Source organism: Barbus barbus, assembly GCF_936440315.1.
Source record: "Barbus barbus genome assembly, chromosome: 9".
NCBI lineage: Eukaryota > Metazoa > Chordata > Actinopteri > Cypriniformes > Cyprinidae > Barbus > Barbus barbus.
This window is the reverse complement of record NC_136737.1, coordinates 7168772-7186322: the sequence shown is the minus strand read 5'-3', so window position 1 is coordinate 7186322 and position 17551 is coordinate 7168772. Positions and strand designations below refer to the sequence as shown.

The following is a 17551-nucleotide window of genomic DNA, read 5'->3' as shown; positions in this document are numbered from 1 at the left end:
GAGGGCCACAGCTCTGCACAGTTTAGCTTCTTAATCAAACACACCTGATCCAGCTAATTAAGGTCTGCAGGATTACTAGAAACCATAGAGATAAACTGTGGCCCTCCAGGAATTGAGTTTGAGACTGATCTAGCCCTTGACATTCTGGTCCAAACTCAATACCAGTTGGTGGCGGTAATGTACCAATGTGTTGTTTGCCAATAAACTAATAAACCCTAGAAGAAGCAGTGGAAACACGACTCTCGTCCTCTATTGGTCAAACGCGGTTGTTTCACTTCTGAGGGTGTGTGTGTGTGTGTGTGTGTATGTAAAAGGAAACAACGTGACAGCTTTGCAGACCGACGCAAAATAAATAAGCCTAGCAGACGAACCGCAACGGATGCTAGTGCTATTCGTGTGTTATAAACAACTGAGTGGGTCATTTACTGTCACTATACACATATATTGTTTTATTATTATCATGTGAAATCCTCGACACATTTGACTGAAATAATGCTTTGTGTGAAGCCGGCATCGGCTAAGTAGCGTAATTTTTCTTATAATGAACGCAGGTGTATTTATTAGTGTGTCAACTTTACTGCTAAAAGTTTCAGTCCTGTGTTCCAGACACGGATGATTCCTCATCATGTGCTGCTGAGGAGGTTTCACCTGCTGGACGAAGAATCAGGCGAAGTCCCTCAGACGCACACATTTGAACGAGGGACCTGAGACATATCTACAGACCAGAATATGACAGAGACTATCATATCAGTCATGTGGGCCCTTTTGATCAGTAAACAACCACCCACTCAGAGCACACTAGCATACTAACATTTACCAGAACACCTCAGTTACCACGTAATTGCTAATGGTTTTTTTTCTATTTAAATAAAAGTGGTTAGTTGGATAACACTCCTTCACCCCATCACTCATGTTGTGTTCACTGATACTCAGGCGGCGTTACAGAGCTGGAACTGGAGCAATATCTTGAGCAGTCCACATATTTGTACCATTGGAAACTTAAGGTGAGATTTTCTATCTGATTATTGTTTTACCTATGGACAGGAGCCCTGTCATGCTATTGAAAAAAGAAAAAAAATCTAGTTTGTTAGTTTCTCATTGATGCAAACCATCAAACACCATCAAATAATAAATAATAAAAAAACCACCATCAAATAATAAATTGTAAATAAAACATTGTATTTATTCTTAAAGACAAAAACCTTTATAAAAAAAAAAATTGGGTTCAAGAATAGTTCTGCTTAGAAAGAATTGAAACTACTGTAACTATTTTCTCAGAAAAAAAGGTACAAGCTCTTGCTAGTGCATTACCTTTTTGCCCATTTAGGTACTAATATGCACACTTAAGGGGTAAAAGGTGTACCTTTTGAAAAGATATTGCACATGATAACTGTCTTTATTTCTGAGAGTACTGCTTAACTGCAGGAGCACTGTGTAAGATCATCAAGCACACAAAGTATATCATATTTCACTTTTTCATACTAATATCACTTTTGATTTGAGATATTTTTGTCAAAAATCAACAGAAATAAGTTTAGTATTTTGTAGTAAAGTGGCTTCCCTGTAGAACAGAAGACAACAGTTTCATGTGAGCATAAATGGAAAAAATCCTTGCAATGACATGTTGATCACACAGACTGACACCTCAGACACACTCGCACCGTCACGCTATAGACACCTCAGACACACTCGCACAGTCACGCTATAGACACCTCAGATACACTCGCATGGCACACGCTTACATAAACCATTATATTGACACCTCAGTCACACACTTGCACAGATGCACACTCAAACAGACACTGTTGACACCTCAGACACACACTAACAAACTGCCATCGAATGCAAGCATCCAGCAGTAAACACATTCTCGTGCACAAACTGTTTTTTCTACCCAACAGATCAAACCACATTTCTGTACAGATGTAAATAATCGATACCACAGCTTGTTCACTTTGTCACCTTTTGACAACTAGTTTTGCAACATCTGTGTTTTGCAAACATGGAAATGCTGCAATGAAAATGCTCAACCATAGACTGGGAGTCTGAGGGCGTTGCTGGAGGTTCCCGATGAAAATGGTCTGACAATAAGTGTCTTATATTTAGAACACCATCAAAGTTTGATCATCTTCTGATTTTGATTGGTGCATATTCCACACGACTCTCCTCTTCAACCTTCTGTAAAAAAAAGAATAATGATAATGAATTTGATTTTTTTTTTTCTTTTATAAACACATGGTGCAGTTGTGTATGAGATTTGTGTGATAGATCATTATACTATGAAAGCTCATTACCGCCACTAGGTCTGTCGCAATAATCAATATATTGACTTATCAAACAATATATGGAAGAGTGGACATCGGCAGGTGAAAAGAAGGCATCATTTGAGGCCTTATAGTGTTTTTCCTTACAACTCCAGACTCCAGTATTGAAGAATAAGTCCAAATAAATTCAAAGCTGCAATTCACTGTTCTGGTGCATATATAAATGTAACGATGCAAAATGGTGTTCTCTCACAGCTAGCGTTAAAGGGGTTTCACAAGGGAGAGAATGCATTTTTGCATTCCACTTGTGCTGTTTGACCAACTTTTGCTGTATATTGTGCATTACTTGCATTGCTATGCTGTTATATTATCATTCAGTGGCATAAAATGACAATAATATAATTTATCATAATTATTTCTGAGACAATATATCACCCAACAAAAAGTAGTTGTTGTGACAGGTCAAACTAAAAAATAAAGCTTTGGTAAATAATAATAATAATAATAAAAATCTACATTAAATTGATGTAATCAAAATTATGAGATTAAACATTTCTAAATTATAACATAAATCAGATTGTTATACTCAAGTCAAAATTACTATATCATAACTTCAATATTTAAAGTGATAATTTGAACCTTTCAATCTCATTATTTAAACTTTGTATGTGATATTTTCAACTTTTTAAGTTATGACTTTTTAATCTCAAAATTTAATAATTTAATAATCATAATTTTGACTTGTTAAAATTATTATTTAACAGGTTGTTTTTTCTTAGGTGGTGGGAATGGTCTTAAATATTTACAGACAAAATCAAAAGCACACACTCATCTACATCAGGCTCAGTGATGAAATTATACAAATATTCAGCAAATTAACAATAAATTATCTTACCAATCTCTGTGTGTTTCTTTTGTAGAATGTCGTCTCAGCGTAAGTGATCTCTACTTCACAAGTCTCAGCTGTTGGAAAAATTATAGATGCATTAAAACCACAAAGTTCGATCCTAACTAGATTAGGTTTGTCACAACATGCGAGTTATTAGGGCTTTCAAAGTTAACACCAAAGTAACACTCAAAGCTTGTAAAAATGGCATTGACAAATTTAATTGTGGCATTAGGCCATTAACCTTTTCCACACACAAAGAGCTCAAATCACGACATCAAGTTTACACTTAAATCAAACCCATTTGGGACGTGTTCTTTGTATTTAATCAGCATTTAGCTTCAACAAGCACAACAAAATGCATTATTCATATACATTTTAGAGCACCAGCCACATCTTTATACCTTATTATACAATTGAGAAAGCTTTTTTTTTTTTTTTTTTGAACAAATATAAACATATCTGTTTTTGCATTTCCAGTGCTGATGCAGTTTGACAAAAGCAGAACTTGTTTTTTTTTGTGTGTGTGTTTGCATGTTGGGAGTGAGCAAGTAAAGAGCGACATTTAGTGTTATGTACAGATAGACATTTATTATGACTTGAGTGTAATGTTTAGTAGAAAATTATGAGAATAATCTTAATTGAATGATAAAATAGGGCTATCATTTATCTAAAATATTTAGAGCGTAATTTTGAAGAATTGTTTCTTATATTACTTGTTTAAAAGGATAAGATAACACTTGCCTTCTTTATCAATTTTTCCACATTTCCTGCAGAGGTAGAAGATCACAACTGCTGCTACAATCAACAGAGATCCAGCAGAAATCAACACTATCAAAGAGACTCGAGGAACTGAAGGAGAGTAAAAGAGAGACAGTCATTAATGTAAGTAAATGTGTACATAAACACACATATCAGTGCTGCTGTACCTTCACATGGCTGACAGAGTTTGCTGATGTCCAGATGTTGAGTCTGGTTGCTGATGGGATTGTTGAGCACACAGCTGTAGGTGTTGTTATCCTGATATTCCACCTCCAGAGGTAGAGAGAGACTGATGCTGAGATCAGACACACTGATGCTGGACAATAAACTGTTTCCTTTGTACCAGGAGAGAGTCACATCACTCACATTCACCACTGAACACAACAATGAACAATTCTGCTGTGATGATGATGATGATGATGATGATGATGAAGATGAACATTGTGAAGAGTTACTGCTGATGACAGGAACAGGCAGACGAGCTGAAAAACATCAGAGAATAAAAAAAATTTGAACACAGTAATTGTTCAGTTTTGTGAATTGTAGTGAATTGGTGTAATACATTTTGTGTTGAGTGATGTTTAGTGTGTTGATGGTCGCTGAATGTCATCTCAAACTATAATATGTAAATAGAATAAGTGAATGTTTGGACAAATGATGTCTCTACTCACCATAGACCGAAACACTGAATGTTTTTATTCTTTCATTTCTTCCACTTATCTCTAGTTGATAATCTCCAGCATGTTGAGTTGTGATGTTTGTGATGGTCAGAGATCCCGTTTGATCGTCCAGCTTCAGTCTGTCTCTGAATCTCCCATCAGTACTGTTATATGCGATGAAGAGTTGGTTCTTTTTTTTAAATTTAGCTATTTGAGATTTTTTAGCTCCATATTTACACAGTATGTAGTCGTCTTCATGTATTTCAGCATCATCAATGTATAAAGTGACAGAATCTCCCTCCATCACTGATACTGATTCACCAAACACACCTGGAGAATATAAACAGATTTTAGATAAAGCATCTGATGGTTTACAAAGCCTGAAATCATGTAAAATGTCTACATAAACTGCTACTGTAAACTGTTAACGGCTACCGTTACAGAGCGACTGTTAGAATCAAGCAGACAGAGAAAACACTAAAGAAGGGCTTACGGATTGCTTGGAAATGTATTTACGGTAGCAAATAATAAAGTAATATGGCAGCATAATTTATGAAAAAAGGACAGATAACCACACATAAAAAAAACTGTAACAATAATTCATAGTAGCTAAAAACAACTGTGTTTTCTACCACAGGAATTATTATTATCATATATTTCACAAATGTGTAATACACTGGATATTCACATTCTAGGCTGACAATGGATTAAACACATAAATGCATGAACCCTGAATATAAACTCAAAGCAAACAGTTTTCCAAAAACAGCTACAACTTTTTACTGATTTTATTAAGGAGTTTAATGTAAAGAAACAGGGTTAAAATTAAATCAACTTCAATGCAAAGTAACACTGGGATCATAATAATAGTGTACATGTAAGTCTGCTTATTTCAAAGTTTGGTTCAAGAGAAGTATTAGATAAACCGTGATTTAGTCTAGATTTAGCCTTTATTGTTTTTGGAGCAACATTTTTAATCTATAATTTGTTTAAAAGTATAGAGTATTATATCAGTGTTTAAAGTTTCATAACTTATTGACAATGAATACATGATAACTTTTGCAGAAAATACAGTTTTAATAGTGCTGGATTATAAAAGTGCTTTTAAATAATATATATATATATATATATATATATATATATATATATATATATATATATATATATATATAAATGAGAGATATATTATAAATGAGACATTTAGATTATTATATCACTGGATAGTCTCCTATGCACTATAGGTTCCTACATATTTTAACTAGTTAATTTCCATGACATTTGTAGATGTTAATGGTCACTTTCACATGTATTTTTAAAGAAAGAAAGAAATGTATTTTTGGAATTTAGAATTTTTAGAAATGTTTTTTTAAAAGGACAAAAAAGCCCTGATATTTGAAAGCAGCTTAATGGAAAGTTTACACTTTCTGAACATTTACCTGGAAATTTCAGTGTAAACTTCTTAACCCCAAAAGAGACCTGAATTCAATGTTATTAGATCTTGTATTATATTCATACAATATTCATAATTAATTTGGTAAATAGCAGCAGTTCGGAATAATCTAATTCTAATTTACTCTGAAATAAAAATAAAAAAAACAAGCCATAAAAATATTTTTACACCTTACCAGTGAGACTCCAGCAGCACAAACAGAACATAAGAAACACATGAAACATTTTCTTCAGCGGTTTAGCATCTGATCTAACAGCAGAACTGTTAAAGTGTTGTGTGACTCCTCCCACGACAGAGTTTGACCCTCCTAGTTCACACATAGCATTTGCATATATATATAATGTTATAGTTCATCTAACCCTTAAGATTTTAACTGTTCTTAATGGATTAAAAAAGTCTTTATTTTTATTAAAATGTTAGGAGTTCGTATTAGTACATTAAAGGTACATATTAAGTCAAGTCATCTTTATTTATGTAGCACTTTTTACAATACAGATTGTTTCAAAGCAGCTTTACAGTGATAACAGGAAAAGTTCAGCTTAATTAGTTGATTCAGTTCAGTTGTAAAAATCAATGGTTATTAATTTAGTTCATTTCATCTATACAGCAGCTCTGGAGAAAATGGTGATGTCATCGTCCAACTCAGTTCAGGTCATCTCATACAATAATGTCAGCGCAGTCAGATCAATAATCATTTTGAATATTAAGTGTCCCCCAATTTACAGTAATATGTTGTCCGGTCTCATTTGTGCAAAGGGGATTAATTACCCTATTTCCAGCGATTATGTCTAGCATGTCTGCCCTTCTTTTGTGTCCCCTGTGTATTCTGTCTGCAAACCTGTGGGAAAGTATCATGCCATCCATGATCTCATGCACCTGCAAAATGGAAAGTTCTGTTATAGACCCATATTCACTCAACTCAGCCTATTTGAACTGAATACTCACCAGTTAGGCCCAGCTGTGGCCAGGTTGGTTCAATAACTCAGTCTCTGGATAATTTCGTCAATCACTTCTTTGAAGTCTTTGGCAAAGCCCATAGGAGACTTCTGTTGGTGATCAATTATATCATCTTTGCCAAGGAAAAATGTCTATTAATGATTAAGTTCAGAACTCTTGCTGTGCCATCTGCTGGCACTAGCACTGGCTCCTCACCGCCTACTGGCAGGGACTTAAGTCCATGTTGCGTCTGCATCTTGCTGCATTCAATGATTCCATCGGCTTCAAACAGTTCATCCAGCTCTCCATCAGTGTCACCAATCGTATGCAGTCATGTTTGAAATACTAACAGGGCCAGCAATCCTCCCAATACCATCGACCACTAGTTCACTAGTGCTCCAGAACCAGGGTATGATCCAATGCAACAGAAAAAAAACATGTGAAAGAACTGTTTGCCTTTCCGTGTGGGACCTGTCCAACTATGCATTGGCCTACTGCACTCCAAACCCATTCATCTCCTGGTTCTGGAGTATTCCACTGCTGATGTGTGTGGTGAGGGGGGCGTGGTTCAGCGAAGTCTGCAGCAGGAGAGAGCATCGGGAGATGAGTGGTGAGTAAGTAGGTCAAGTGCAAAATGATGAACACCTGTGTCTGATTGCAGTAATTGGTGTGGAGAGACTGGATAAAAGAGCGACTGACGAACATGGAAGTTAGAGAGAGACGGGACAGAGACTCGCGTGTACTGACTGGTCTAGGAACTGGAGAAATCATAGGAATTGCGTAATTGTGGGAGCTGAGATTTTGGTGAAATGCGCCGAGAGGGCGACCTTTGTTTTGTGATTTTGAGTTATTGAATGAACCACACGAGTCTCCTTATGCCAACCTTGTCCTCTTCCTTCCTTACTCTGAAACTTGCTACAATGTGATTTTAGGGCAGCCATGGTTAGTGCTACACAATGCTGTCATCTCTCGGAAAACTGGCGAAGTCCTGAAGTGGGGTGATGATTGCTTCCATGGATGATTTCCTCAAGTTCCTCAACCTATCTCGTCTACACCAGATTCTCGCTGTCAACTCAATCTCTATCGAGAGTCCAGTAGAGAAGCAATCTGTAGATATCCCAGTCTGCTACGCCCCCTTCAGTGATGTATTCTGCCCTAAGAAGGAAGATTTACCCCCTTTCACTTTCTGAACAGAAGGCCGTAGTACATAGAGGCTTTACATCAAGGCTATATCGACCCTTCAATGTCCCCTGCTGTTTCGAGATTTGTCTTTGTGTCAAAGAAGGACAGAGGCTTGCAGCCTTTTATTGATTATTGTGCCGCCTCAAAGTAACTGTGAAGTTAAGATATCCACTTCCCCTTGTGCCAGCCACATTAGAACACCTCCGTGGAGTCACCATCTTCAGCAACTTGCACCTCTGCAGTGCCTATAAACTCATCTGGAAACGTGAAGGGGACGAGTGGAAGACAGCTTTTGTGACCCCTTCTGGCCACTATGTATATCTCATCATGCCTTATAGATTGGTCAGCGCTTCCGCCATATTCCAGGATTTCATGAATGAGGTGCTCCGGAAGTTCCTCCACCAGTTTTTGCAATCTACATTGATGATATCCTCATCTACTCCCAAAGTATGGTCAAACATCACCAGCATGTTGCCGAGGTCCTGGAATGCCTAAGAGAGCTCCATCTGTTCCGGATAGCTGAAAAAAAAATGCTCCTTCAATCAGTCTTCAGTGCAGTTCCTTGGTTATAATATCAGCAAATGTGGTATCCAGATGAACGAAAGGGAAGGTTGAAGCTGCACAGAACTGGCCCACACCTACCACCATCAAAGAACTCCAAAACTTTTTGGGATTTGCCAATTTCTACCGGTGGTTAATCCGGAAATACATCTCCATCACCAATCCATTTACCAGTCTGCTCAAGAACAAGCCCAAGTCTTTGTCCTGGACACCACCTGCCACAGAAGCCTTCCAAGCCTTCACCAATGCACCGCTCCTCATTCACTCTGATACCAGCAAACCTTTCGTCATGGAAGTGGATGTATCATCCACCGAGGTAGGAGTGGTGCTATCTCAGCAACAGAGGAACCCATCCATGCAGCTTCTTCTCTAAGAAACTCACCCTGGTAGAGAGGAACTACGACATCAGCAACAGAGAACTCCTAGCTATCAAGCTTGCACTTGAGGAGTGGAGGCTTTGTTTGTAGGGTGTACAGCAGCCTTTTACCGTGCTGAGGGATCATAGGAATCTAGAATACTTAAAAGGCTCTTATTTTGCAAAATCCACTTTTACAAGGTGTTTGGACATACATGTGCATCTCAAAAAATTGGAATATCGTGAAAAAGTTCATTTTTTACATTTACATTTACGCATTTAGCAGACGCTTTTATCCAAAGCGACTTACATTGCATTCAAGTTTTTACATTTTATCAGCTCTAAAAAGCTTTCTTTCTGCTTTATCAGCTCTTGCTTTCCCTTTTTCTTGTACCTTTTTTCAAAAAGTGAAAATTTCATATATTCTAGATTCATTACATATAAAGTAAAACATTTTCAAAAGTTTAGAGCTTTAGATCATTAGAGCTTACAGCTCATGATCTTAGAGCCAGGAATCGTTTCTAATTCTGGATAAGAAACCAAGCATTTCCCATCATTGTCCAATATTACAAAAATACAGATTACTCAGCTGGGGAAATATGGTAAAATATGCAAATCTACAGTATGTCTTGTTTCTAAAATGATTCATGGTCTATCATCCCCTCATCTTCACCAGTTTGTCAACATCCGAACAGCTGATCATAGTAGAACCAGTGGTGCAGCGAGGGGAGATTGTATCATTCCCTTTAGTAAAAGTGTATTTGGCCAAACAGCTTTTTCTGTTCGAGCGGCTGCTGAGTGGAACCTCACACTCATACATATCAGAAATCTAAACACATATAGTACATTTAAGATCCAGTTAAAGAAATGGCTCGTTGATAATCAGACCTGTCAACATTAGCTTACTACTAGACCTGCTTTCACTGCCCCCTACCTGGCATCTTGCTTTGTATGTGTGTTTGTGTTTGTGTAAGTATTTTTCTGATGTTTGATTGTTGGTCTGTTGTGTTTCTATTGTACATATTAGCTTTATAGGACTTTTTTTTTTTACTGTAATTATTATATTGTTATACAAACATGTAATTTTACTCTCTTTTAGGGTGACTTTTACCATCTGTCTAGGGACTGCAGGTGAAAATTGCCTTCTGGCTAATTTTGGCATATATTCAGAAATGTTTATTAATATGCATTGTCCCTGTAATAAATAAATAAATAATAAAAATAAAAATGGAGGTCACTGTATATTTACACAATATTTTACAAAATTACGAAAATGCTTTGTTTTTGCATAAACGGGAACATTTACTGTCATTGCTGTAAATAGGAACTTGGTTCTTTCACTTCTGCAAAAAATCTGCGACGCCATTAGCTAAAGCAGAAGAGCAGAACTCACATGAATCAGAATCTTTATTTGTTTTCTGAGGGGAAAAGTGGTGAAAATGAAGCTTCTATTTAATTTACTCACAGGGATTTTGGTTTTACTCTACCACGGTAAGACATTTATACAGTCTCTTTACTGGTGTTAGGTTGTGTGACCAAGTAGGCCTAAACGGCCATGTAGGCACGAGTAGTTGGCTGCAGTCATGGGAGGAGTGAAAAAAGTGCAGGCAAGATGGAGACAGTTCAGTTCTCGCAGTGGATCAGACTAGTGATGGGAATTCTGGCTCTTTTTAATGAGCCAGATGATTTGGCTCAGCTCAGCAAAAAGAGTTTGCTGTTTTGGCTCCCAAACGGCTCTTAGTAGGCTACCACTTCTGACTCTTATAACTAAGCCAAATTTAAGCCAAATATAGAAAATTGTTTTTTTTTTTTTTACAATTTGTATGTGTACACATATATCACTTAAATTATTCAATATTTATACTGAACCATATACATATCTCAAACAATTAGAATATCGTGAAAAAGTTTTTTTCTTGTAGCTTATTTCAAAAAGTGAAACTTTCATATATTTTATATTCATTACATGTAAAGTAAAACATTTCAAAAGTTTTTTTTGTTGTTGTTGTTTTAATTTTGATGCTTAGAGCTTACAGCTGATGAAAGTCAAAAATCAGTATCTCAAAATATTAGAATATTTACATTTGAGTTTCAATTAATGACCATCCCTACAGTATAAATTCCGGGTATCTCTTGTTCTTTGAAACCACAATAATGGAGACTGCTGACTTGGCAATGATCCAAAAGACGAACATTGACACCCTCCACAAAGAGGGTAAGTCACAGAGGGTCATTACTGAAAGGTGTGGCTGTTTACAGAGTGCTGTATCAAAGCATATTAAATGCAAAGTTGACTGGAAGGAAGAATTTGGGTAGGAAAAGGTGCACAAGCAAAAGGGATGACCGCAAGCTTGAGAATACTGTCAAGCAAAGCTGATTCAAACACTTGTGAGAGCTTCACAAGGAGTGGACTGAAGCTGGAGTCAGTGCATCAAGAGTTACCAAGCTCAGACGTCCAAAGTCCTCGTTTCAGATTAAAGTAAATCTTGCATTTCATTTGGAAATCAAGGTCCCAGAGTCTGGAGGAAGAGTGGATAGGCACAAAATCCATGTTGCTTGAAGTCCAGTGTGAAGTTTCCATAGTCATTGATGATTTGGGCTGCCATGTCATCTGCTCGTGTTGGTCCACTGTTTTCTGAAGTCCACAGTCATCTACCAGAAAATTTTAGAGCACTTCATGCTTCCTTCTGCTGACAAGCTTTATGGAGATGCTGATTTCATTTTCCAGCAGGACTTGGCACCTGCCCACTGCCAAAGGTACCAAAAGCTGGTTCAATGACCATGGTGTTACTGTGCTTGATTGACCAGCAAACTCGCCTGACCTGAACCCCATAGAGAATCTATGGGGTATTGTCAAGAGAGGCACCAGACCCAACGATGCAGATGACCTGAAGGCCGCTATCAAAGCAACCTGGGCTTCCATTACACCTGAGCAGTGCCACAGGCTGATTGCCTCCATGCCACGCCGCATTGATGCAGTAATTCATGCAAAATGAGGCCCAACCAAGTATTGAGTGCATAGAAATTAACATACTTTTCAGAAGCTTGACATTTCTGTTTAAAATATCTTTTTTTTATTGATCTTGTGTAATATTCTAATTTTCTGAGACACTGAAATTTTGGTTTTCATTATCTGTAAGCCATAATCATCAACATTTCAAGAAATAAAGGCCTGAAATATTTCACTCTATGCGTAATGAATCTATATAATATATGGGTTTCACTTTCTGAAATGAGTGACAAAAAATATTGTCCTTTTTCACGATATTCACATTTTTTGACATGTACCTGTAATATCCAGAATATCAAACATTATGCCTGTGTGGTATACAAACCTAAAAGGTGGGGTAAGAGATTTCTCAAAGCCAATGTTGATATTTGAAAACACCAAAACAAACACGCCCCTACCCCAAAAGGGTCTCGCCCCTATTTTGATAGCTTCGCCCCACACATACGTAGCCTACGCAACCCAGGCAACAATTAGCTCTGTGAAAGCAAAACCAATGTTATACCGTGTCTACACCGGATGCAAGCGGCGCAGCAAAATACTATAGAAGTCATTATAATATACTGTGGAGCTTCTGTTTCAAATTCCTTGTATGTGCAGACATACCTGGCAATTAAGCTAATTCTGATTCTGATAGTCAGTGATGCTGTCTACACTGGATGCTGCGCGGCGCGACAAATCTCAGACAGAAAACTGCTGCCACATTCTATTTATGACGTGCTGACACAAATTTCAAATTATTTTCAACGGTCACTTTATCGCGTCCAGTGTAGGCAGACTTTAGCTGTTGCGGCGAGCTGTAGACACGGTGTTACTCACCTATCGGGAAGAAGGAAAGCAACCTTGGCGTCCAATCGCAGGCCTTCCGCTCCTTGAGTTCTGTCCAGCGCTGGAAATCTGATCCGATATTTACACCGGTCCTACTTCTTGCCTTGTCGTTCTAATCATTTTAGAAATATTAATTATGTATTTATCCAATTTGTTTTAAAAAATATGTCAGATCTGCAAGTTATCATCATAACACCACAGACACTAATAAAGTGTGACGCATGAAATTGTCAGAAATTTAGCTAACTTTAAGAAAATTAATAAGAAAGAATGTAGTCCCCATGCACCCCTCAGATCAACCAGCACCTGCAGTGATCTTTACACACAGGAAGAAGTCCAAATAGAATCCCCCCTTTTCTTAAAGAGGCGACATCCATCGTTGTAACGCCACAGACATGAATTTGGGGGACACAAGTTTTTTCTTAAATATAACAAAATATGTATTTTTTAAAACAATTACATAAAATTGTACATGTTAAATAAAATCTATATTCACAATATAACCCATTTGTGTTAAAAATGTTGTTGCAATTACATTCCATGATACCTCTCTAAGGTATGGCAAGAATCTGGCAAAATTAGTTTTTGTGAATAAAACATTTACAAGGCAACACAAAGTAATTGACAAAATCATCAGCATAGTCACTGCCAGAAAAAAATAAAACACTATGTCTATCAAGAAAAAAGAAAAAAGAAAAAAAAAAAAAAAAAAAAGCAATTTGGAAGTTGGTTACATACACATTATGTAGACTAGTGTACCTCTCTTATTTTGTTAGAAATATATATTTTTTTTTTTCTGGAAGTAACCATGCTTTCTTCCATTGAATACTACAAAAATAAAAATAAAACATATATTCCAAAAAAAAACACATAGGGGATGTATTATCACAGAACTGTGTTGTACACGAACACGATGGTGAAGGTATAGACAGTCTTTAATAAATCCACAGAAGGTAAATACAAATACAGAGAACAACAACAACAACATTGGTATATAGTACCACACTGAATCATTTCTACAGTCATCATTTCTAAAATCTTCATGGAATGTATATTTTTGTTTGGTTTATACATTTTTTCTCCAGGTGTGTCTGGTGTTTATGCAGACAGAGTGTCCGTGTCTGTGATGGAGGGAGATTCAGTCACTCTAATCACTGGTGTTAAAACAAACCAACAAGAGGATATTAAATGGTATTTCAGTGGCTTTCTCGTTGCTCACATCACTGGAAATGTCAGTGATATCTGTACAGATGTTCAGTGTAATAATGGCACTGAGAGATTCAGGGACAGACTGAAGCTGGATCATCAAACTGGATCTCTAACCATCATGAACATCACAAACACAGACTCTGGAGTTTATAAACTACGGATCTTCAGCAGCAGTGACAGTGAAAACATCTTCAATGTTACTGTCATTGGTGAGTCATTTAATGAATGTTTAAATAGATGTTTAAAGCACATTGTTAATGTGTTGACTTTTTTACAACATTGAGTTATTTTCTTAACCTGTATATTAATTCACTTACAGTATAGATAGTCTCTTTACTGTGCAGTTTGTAGAATCATGTCACTTTACATCATTAAACAGCTCATTATAACTTAAAACTAAATCATAATATTAGCAAACTCTTTTAACAGTTTTGTCTTTAATAAGAAGCTGCAGATGAGCTCTGATGGAGTTGACATTGTGAAATCACTCCATCTCTGATCAGCTTCTATTAATATTTTTAAATTATGTTATATTAACAAGGTTTGGTAGGAGCACGATCAGATAGTCAACCAATTTGGCACAGTTGGAGCTTGTTTAGTTAATCATCTTAACTAACTCAATGAATATATATATATAGTGGCGGGAAGAGCAAACGACAGACACAGTGGGTGTGGTGTCAGGCCTTGGAGAGGCTTGCGGGAGTGGAACTCGGTCCCTCCTCGACGCTCCCTTCCTGGACCCACGAGGACACCAGCGTGCATGCACGGGGAAGAGATCGGTCTCTCGAGGAGAGGCACGCTCGGGATTTAAACGGCGGCGGTGATGAGGCTCTATTCAGATCAGGTGCGCCTCATCACACGCCGCCAGCCCTGGCTGTTTCAGCGCCCCTCCTCTCTCACACACCCACTCCCGTAGGGAGCCTGGTGAAGGGTGGCGAATACGGGACGGGGTGGTGCTGATAATAAGGGGGAGGCAGCCAACTCGTCACAATATATATATATATATATATATATATACGTATATATATATATATATACAGCCAACTTACCTCTGTCCCATAACAGTTTTCCGGCATCCCTCCTCCACCCCAACTCCTCACGCTTAAACTATTCTCATCCCTTATTAGGGATGGGGGGAGTTCTCTGGGTTCATGCTCTATTCCGGGCTCGGAGCCCTCCTTCAAGACAGCATGCCAAATATGCTTGAAAGGGATTGTGCACCTTATGTTACCACAAAAAGGTCCTTTAGCTGTTGGTTTGTGTTTCAGGTGTTTCTGCTGTTGAACGAGATGAAATAAAGTCAGTGAAGGAGGGAGAATCTGTCACTTTAGATCCTGGTGTAATTAAACACCCAAATGATGTGATGACGTGGCATTTTAATGACATTCTCATCGCTGAAATCACTGGAGATCAGAGTAAGATCTGTGGAGATGATCAGTGTGATGAGAGATTCAGAGACAGACTGAAGCTGGATCATCAGACTGGATCTCTGACCATCATGAACATCAGAACCACAGACTCTGGACTTTATGAATTGAGAATCAGCAACAGCTTCAGTTTTATGAGGATCAAGAGCTTCAGTTTTACTGTCACTGGTGAGTATATAATTCAGCCATTCAATGCTTTTTCCTTTTAATTTTTAAAAGCAGTTTAAATTTTTTTTATTGTTTATTGGTTGTGGACTGTTAAAAAGCTACCTACGTTTGACTGATGTAAATAACGTTAAAAATGAATAATGTTAGTTTTCCTGATGTCTCGTTCTGAGCGCACAGTGCTGATGCGGTTTTAGCTGCTGTTATTAGTTCGGATGTATTATCATTTGAACGAATGAATGAATGATGCATTTATATAGTACTTTATTGTGTACTTCTGTACACCCAAAGCACTTTACAATCGTGTGTGTGTGTGTATGTGTATGTGTGTGGGTCTCCCCCCAATGTCTCTAAATGTCTAGTAGTAATGCCTGTCTGCTTTTATCTGTTCCAGGTTCAGGTCTGTCTCTATGTAAAATAGCAGCAATATGTTCTGCTGTTATTGTTCTGCTGGTGGCTGCAGCTGTAGCTGTTGGCGTGTTTTGCTATCATCGCCACAGGAGCCATAAAGCAGTATTACAGAATGTGAGCATTAAATACAGCTGATTTAACAAGATATGAGATTTACTGTGCATAAACACCTTTAAAAGAACAGTGGAATGAATGCATTTTTATATCATTATTATATAATTCTAAATATAAAATAATCAGAAGTAAATACTGGAAGTACAACCCCAATTCCAGAGAAGTTTGGACATTTTGTAAAATGCAATAAAATCAAGAATCTGTGATTTGTTCAATCTCTAACTTTTATTTAACTGACAAAACTACAAAGAAAATATTTCCGAAGTTTTCACTGACCAATGTAAATGTATTTTGTAAATATGAACATATTTTGATGGCTGCAACACACTCCAAAAAAGTTGGGATAGAGGCACGTTTGACACTGTGTCACATCAACGGTCCTTTTAATTACAATGTGTAATTGTTTAGAAATTGAGGATACTAATCGTTAAGGTTCTGCAAGCAAAGTTTTTGTCCAGTCTCGCTTGATATATACTTCAGATGCTCAGCAGTCTGTGATTGTTGTTGTCTGATTTTCCTTTTCATGATGAGCCATACATTTTCAGTAGGATACAGATCTGTTGGCCAGTCTAGCACATTCACTCTGAGTCTACGAAACCATGCTGTTGAAGCACATTCAGAATGAGTGCTGGCATTGTCTTGATATAATAACCATGGACTTCCCATGAAAGACATTGTCTTGATAGCAGTATATATCTCTATACAATCCCAGTATATGTCTCTTTTTTTGTTAAAACGTCAACTTAACCATCAAGCCTCCTCATTACTGTATTTTCTCACAGGAGAATATATTGTGATATCTTGCCACCTGATCTGGATAGCATTCATTTGGAGGAAAAGGATATGTACTTAAATCAGACTAAACGTAAAACAATGTAAAATCATAAATTTTGATACTTTGATTGAAATGGACACTGAAGAGAATTAGGACATGATGAAAAACGCGAAGACGCTCCCCGGTTGTTGATTTCTTTCTAATTTCTCAGAAGGCCTCTAGGGCCGTGAGTCAAACAGGACCAGCAAATATCTTTCTGATCGGCCTCCATTAACCTCTTCTGATAGCTGCTCAAAATATTGGTGGACGGTGACTGTGGTTTTCAAGATATGTGAAAGTCCTCAGAGGCAGTCTTGGACACTGCATGTCAAATTTCAAGTCTTTTAGACTAAGGGTTGAATATTTATAGCCATTTTTATGTTTTCCTTGTTATAGTGGAAAATTAAGTGTATATGACTATCTTCTTTCAGACAAACACAGAGTTATATTTATTTATTTATAATTTATTGTATTTGTATGTGCTTTTTATTTTGTATATAATTTTTTGTATTTATTTTTAG

General features: G+C 37.2%; 1 protein-coding gene across 2 annotated transcripts; it reads left to right on the top strand.

Moving 5' to 3' along the window:
- Window positions 1–221: 221 nt before the first annotated feature.
- Window positions 222–16429, top strand: LOC306875074 (uncharacterized protein). 2 transcript variants are annotated; one of them, XM_079425466.1, is made up of 7 exons: window positions 222–413; window positions 607–837; window positions 934–1004; window positions 3927–4035; window positions 13976–14308; window positions 15368–15694; window positions 16086–16429. In XM_079425466.1, the coding sequence occupies exons 5-7, from the start codon at window positions 14017–14019 to the stop codon at window positions 16235–16237; spliced, it is 771 nt and encodes a 256-aa protein (XP_079281592.1). In that variant the 5' UTR covers window positions 222–413; window positions 607–837; window positions 934–1004; window positions 3927–4035; window positions 13976–14016; the 3' UTR covers window positions 16238–16429. The 2 variants fall into 2 exon arrangements, with proteins under 2 accessions (XP_079281592.1, XP_079281591.1); XM_079425465.1 differs by lacking the exons at window positions 222–413; window positions 607–837; window positions 934–1004; window positions 3927–4035 and adding an exon at window positions 10395–10546.
- Window positions 16430–17551: the final 1122 nt, after the last annotated feature.